Source organism: Penaeus chinensis, chromosome 16, assembly GCF_019202785.1.
Source record: "Penaeus chinensis breed Huanghai No. 1 chromosome 16, ASM1920278v2, whole genome shotgun sequence".
Taxonomy (NCBI): Eukaryota; Metazoa; Arthropoda; class Malacostraca; order Decapoda; family Penaeidae; genus Penaeus; species Penaeus chinensis.
Window position 1 is genome coordinate 35120789 of NC_061834.1, and position 6299 is coordinate 35127087.

Here is a 6299-nt window from a genome sequence, read left to right on the forward strand (position 1 = left end):
TAAATCTGTAGAAAAAAGGTAACATTCCAAAATTTCCAAGATTACTTTTTTTTCTAAGATTCATCTACAAGTTCTTCTCTGAATATAATATTCATACCCTGCTATACATGTCACAGATAAAACAAACAAACAAAGCAATGAATATTTTCATTTTATTTATAAATTGTTTTACATAATCACTAACACTGAAAATGCAATTTCAGCATCTATTACTCTATATCATTGGGTACCAATATAAAACTAATATTCAGTTACATGGAATTCTTACTTCCTCCTGCAAAGAATCAGACAAGCCACAGAGCCATGAAGTCTTATCTTGTGCATGTTATCACATTTTTGATGATGTGAATTTTACAAATGAAGAATGAAAGTGTGATGAAAAATGAAGTTTTATTTGTTTAACGGTATCTTCCTTTGCAACAACAATATACATTCCTTAAAATGTTTGATATCTACTATTTTTCAGCCTAAATAGCCAACCCGAGACAACAGTGCGACACTTGGGATTTTTCATGTAGTCACTCGTCCCTTTTAAATACTGAAATAGTATATCAGTGAAGGACAAAGCAGTTAAATTAACTGATGTTCATTGTGGTAAATAAATATAATATATACACTACAGTCCTGTATTTGGATAATGAAGCTGATGTTATCTTTAAGTTGTAAGCATACTGTTTCTGCAGACATCTACTTTATAAATCCAAAAATGAGAATGAACATGCAAAATGGAAATAAATCTGCCTTTCTATGGGTTATAGTAAACCATATGTATGGTCTGGTGAGGTTGGTTTAGCTGCGTTAAATGATCCTGTAATGAAACGTGGGTTTGACTTAAGTTCTGTGGCTGAGAAAGATTTTGAGGCTGTGAGAGATTCTGGGGCTGAGACAAATTATCATTTTGTGATAGATTTTGGGGTTGAGACATATTTGAAGTCTGTGATAAATTTTGTGACTGAGAAAGATTCTGGGGTTGTGACATTGATTGAGTTTGCGACAGGCTGTGGGACTGAGAAAGATTTTGTGGCTGGGATAAATTTTGTGGCTGAGCAAGATTCTGGGGCTGTGACAAGTTTTGGGGCTGATGCATGCTATGGGACTGAACTAGTTTTGGAGCCAGAGAGAGGTTTTGTGGCTGAGAAAGACTCTGAGATAGTGAGAGATTATGAGGCTGAGAATGATTTTGTGGTTGTGATAAATTTTGTGGTTGGTTTAGACTTTCTGACTGAGATAGATTTTGTGGTTGAACAAGATTCTGGGGCTGCACTAAGTTCTGAGGCTGAACAAGATTTTGGGGCTGTACAAGATTTTGTGGTTGAACAAGGTTTTGGGGTTGCACAAGATTCTGGGACTGTGTAAGGTTTTGTGGCTGCACAAGGTTTTGAGGTTGAGAAATTGACTGATGGACATGATTTTGCTGCATGTGTGTTTGCTGAACATGAGTTGGTAGTGAAGTATGGGGCATGTGTACATGTAGCTGCACCATAGGAATATGTTGTATGGAGAGTGAATCGCTGTTCTTGCCAGAATGAGCTTCTGATGTTGACTGATCAGCAGAGGCTTCAAACTGATACTGCTGCTGGTAATGATGGTGTTTCTGCTCCTGCCGGTGATCTTGCCGAGGGTCCTCATGCTGGTGTGTGTCACTTAGTCTGATAGCATTTAGTTGTAAATAAGATCCCTTAACATCTTCAACTGAAGATTCTTCTTGAATGGAGGTAGTACCATCTACTTCTGAACTGAGTATTTCTTGTTTTTCTATTTCAAGCATATCATGCCTCTCTGCTTCAAGTAATTCCTGTCTTTCGGAATCTAAAAATTCATGTTTGTCTGAATCTAACAATTGCTGCCTTTCTTTACCATCCCCATCACCTTCTAGTTTTTCTGAACCGCTTCCCTCAGGTCTCTCTGACTCGTGTTCTTGTAGCATCTCTTCAAATTCAGCGTCAGAATCTGTTGCGGCATTACTACGCTTTTTCCTCACATTTACTGGTTTCCGTTTCCTTCCCCTTTTGTTTTTTGACCCTTTTGGACGCCCTCTTGGACGCTTTGGTTGGTCAGCATCCTCTTCCTCATATACTTTGGCCTTTGCTATTCCACCTGGTTTTCTCCCTGGTGGCTTCTTTACTCCTGGACGTCTCCATCTCTTCTTATAGCCATCATTGCCACAATATTTCATTTTGTGTTTAGTTATATATGATTTATCTTTAAACCACTTATTACAAATGTCACACTGAAAAGGTTTTTCTCCAGTATGTACCTTATAATGATCTTGAAGCCAAGATTTACACACAAATCCTCTACCACAGTATTCACACTTAAACGGGCAATCTCCTCTATGTATACGAAGATGATTTCTCAAGGTTGTGCTAGATGAAAATGATTTAGGACACTCAGGACACTCATATGGTCTTTCCCCAGTGTGAACTCGCATGTGACTTGGCAAATGAGAACTTTGTGAAAAAGTTTTACCACAAACACCACACATGTATGGTCTTTCACCAGTATGCAATCGTTTATGAGTTCTAAGATTTGATTTTGCAGCAAAGGAAGCCCCACACTCATGACAAACAAATGGACGTTCTCCAGTATGTGTGCGCATGTGTTCAGTAAGATTTGGTCCACATGCTAGAGATTTCCCACATTCTGGGCAAACGACACGCTCCCCAGTACCACTTCTTACACGTGATCTAGATGAAGACTTTGCTGGTGGTGGAGGTTCAACAGACGTTCCTACATGTGTTCCTAATGCCGGACTTTGGGAAGTTCTTGATGAGGCGTTAGTGGTAGCAGCAGTTAACTGTACTGGCTGCATCTGTGAAACACTTGTGAATTGCACATGTTGTATCTGTTGACTTATTTGTCTTGCAACATTGTTCCCAATGTCAACTTGAACAGGAGCAGGCACCAGGAACTCTTCTAATCCACTGTAGGTATATGCACTCATTGTGGAAGTTGGTGCAGTGGCTGTGGAAGCTGCTGGAGCCACCATGTGGGCACGCTGGAACTGCTCCATCTTGATACTTGTTGGCAATTCAAATCATTTTTAACAGAAGCTTCTTCCTTCTTCCTGTAAAAGAAAAGATGTATATAAGAATCAGGTAAATAATTGAGACAAACAAAATAAATTATCACAGAAGATTGCACTATTCAATAAATGCAGTACAAAGTAATGATATCACTTAAAATTTGCGAACATCTAGCAGAGGGAGGGAGGAACAGGAGGGGGAGGGGGAGGGGGATGGGGAGAGAGGGAGAGAGGGAGCGAGGGAGAAGGAAGGAAGGAGGGAGACAGACAGACAGACAAGGAGAGAGAGAAAACAAGAGAAAAAGAGAGAACAAGAGAGAGAAAACAAGAGAGAAAGAGAGAACAAAAGAGAGAGAAAGAGAGAACAAGAGAGAGAGAATAAGAAAGAGAAAGAGAGAACAAGAGAGAGAGAGAGAAGAGAGAGAGAGAGAGAGAGAGAGAGAGAGAGAGAGAGAGAGAGAGAGAGAGAGAGAGAGAGAGAGAGAGAGAGAGAGAGAGAGAGAGAGAGAAGAGAGAGAGAGAGAGAGAGAGAGAGAGAGAGAGAGAGAGAGAGAGAGAGAGAGAGAGAGAGAGAGAGAGAGAGAGAGAGAGAGAGAGAGAGAGAGAGAGAGAGAGAGAGAGAGAACAAGAGAGAGAGAGAGAGAGAGAGAGAGAGAGAGAGAGAGAGAGAGAGAGAGAGAGAGAACAAGAGAGAGAGAGAGAGAGAACAAGAGAGAGAGAGAGAGAGAACAAGAGAGAGAGAGAGAGAGAGAGAGAACAAGAGAGAGAGAGAGAGAGAGAACAAGAGAGAGAGAGAGAGAGAGAACAAGAGAGAGAGAGAGAGAGAGAGAACAAGAGAGAGAGAGAGAGAGAGAGAACAAGAGAGAGAGAGAGAGAGAACAAGAGAGAGAGAGAGAGAGAGAGAGAGACAGAACAAGAGAGAGAGAGAGAGAGAGAGAGAGAGAGAGAGAGAGAGAGAGAGAGAGAGAGAGAGAGAGAGAGAGAAAGAGAGAACAAGAGAGAGAGAGAGAAAGAGAGAACAAGAGAGAGAGAGAGAAAGAGAGAACAAGAGAGAGAGAGAGAGAGAGAGAGAGAGAGAGAGAGAGAGAGAGAGAGAGAGAGAGAGAGAGAGAGAGAACAAGAGAGAAAGAGAGAACAAGAGAGAGAGAGAGAACAAGAGAGAGAGAGAGAACAAGAGAGAGAGAGAGAGAGAGAGAGAGAGAGAGAGAGAGAGAGAGAGAGAGAGAGGGAGAGGGAGGGAGGGAGAGGGAGAGGGAGAGGGAGAGGGAGAGGGAGAGGGAGAGGGAGAGGGAGAGGGAGAGGGAGAGGGAGAGAGAGAGAGAGAGAGAGAGAGAGAGAGAGACATATGTGGCTGTAGTGGTATCATTTCTTGTCTGCTTTTGTGTTTTGTACTTTTTCTCTCTTTTACGGACTGCCTTGAAATTTTCCTTGCTTACTATTTTGTTAATGGTATACATTGTATCAGTGTACCAGTACTATTGTGCTATAAACATCAACAACTGGTAATAAAAATATTTCATTAAATTATGTAAAAGTCCAGATCAATTTACTTTATGAGAACACTGAATATATATTTAGATGCCTGCTTAAGGAGACAGGTGGTAATTTTTTTCTGCCTCCATCTGGTTTGCACCAAACCTTTTATGTTTCTGTGTTTTTTGCCAGATACATAAAAATGAGTTATACTGTTTCTGTGCAAAGATAAAGTTAAGGCAAATCCTCACACTGCAAATAGCGGTGAAATCTGAGGATGATGGAGGTTAAAGCTATTTTACTTATTAAGGTGCATGAATTAGTTAAACCAAAAAATATTCCTCGTGTTTCAAAGAAGTGAATTACTCAGTGAATGAGTACTTTCAGCTATATTTAGGAGAAAATATACAAAAAAACACTCAAATATCATTTTAATCACTCACATACTCTTCATATTTATTTGTATGTCTCATTTGGCTTTATGACCATCATATGGCAGAAAGCCTGTTTTTTATAGATACACACTATTACATAGGAAAGTTAATTTATCTTCCATTTTTTGGAAGTCTAATGGCTTGTAAACCATTTATCACATATAAATTAGCCTATGGCAATTAAAATGGCCAAGCAGTGGCCTGGAATATACAATGCACCAATATGAAAAAAGATGCCTACTTATATGGAATGCTAAATATATGGAGATTTCAAAGAAATATCTTACAATTAATCTGTAATAATTTTCTATCTATACAATTAAAGCATATAATCATTAGAACTCAAATATTTTCACACAAAGGCAAGAATGTACAGATGTAATGCACATGTGACAAACTGGGACCAATTTTCTATTTATATCCTTGCTTTATCCAAGCCTTTTTCCAATCACCATCATCAGAAATATGTAATGGAATCTTCTCCTTCCTCTTTTCGTAACGAGATATCCTGCTTCTTCGCTGTTGTTCCTGTCTCTGTTCCTCTTCCTCTTCCTCCTCCTCTTCATGAAGTGATATGACCTCATCATCATCACCCTGATCATCATCTAGGGTATGTGATGTAGTTACTCGCAGAGAAGATGAAGCTTTGCGAAACCCACCTGATCTTCTTCCTGATGGCTTCTTTACCCCAGACTTCTGCCACCTCTTGCGGTAGCCATCATTACCGCAATACTTTTTTTTATGCTTTGACAAATAATTAGAGTATTTGAATCTCTTGTGGCACTGGTCACACTGGTATGGTTTATCTCTACTATGTACTATCATGTGTTCATTTAAACCAGATCGGAAAATGAACCTTTTATTACATATATCACATTTAAAAGGCTTATCTCCAGTGTGCGATTTCTTATGAGTGGACAGAGTGGAACTTTGAGTAAAGGCAGCATCACAAACATCACAAACATATGGTTTCTCTCCTGTATGAATGCGCTTATGATTCTTCATACTCTGGCTTGTGGTAAAAGTTTGTCCGCACTCTTCACATGTGTAAGGCTTTTCTCCTGTGTGCTGTCGCATGTGGCCAGGTAGGTGAGATGACCTAGAAAATGTTTTCCCACACACACCACACATGTACGGTCGTTCACCAGTATGGACACGTTTGTGCATGCGGAGATTTGATCTCTGTGTGAAAGTCATTCCACATTCATCACAAGAGAAAGGCCTTTCACCAGTATGTATCCTCATGTGGTCTCGTAGATTTGCATTACATGCATATGTCTTACCACACTCATGACATGCCACACGCTCTCCGTGGGCATGGCGACCTCTTGGAGGTCGTGGGCCCGGAGGCTTTGGGGTATTTGTAG

General features: G+C 40.1%; 1 protein-coding gene across 1 annotated transcript in view; it reads right to left on the minus strand.

The window, feature by feature from the left end:
- Nucleotides 1-134: 134 nt before the first annotated feature.
- LOC125033305 overlaps nt 135-6299 on the minus strand; it is a 29274-nt gene continuing 23109 nt past the window's right edge. Inside the window, exons 4-5 of the mRNA XM_047624687.1 lie at nt 5345-6299; nt 135-3020 (exon numbers count right to left, since the gene is read on the minus strand). The exon at nt 5345-6299 is cut by the window's right edge and continues 771 nt beyond it. Of these exons, the coding sequence (XP_047480643.1) occupies nt 746-3020; nt 5345-6299 (3230 nt within the window). The 3' untranslated portion in view covers nt 135-745. The remainder of the gene's footprint in view (nt 3021-5344) is intronic.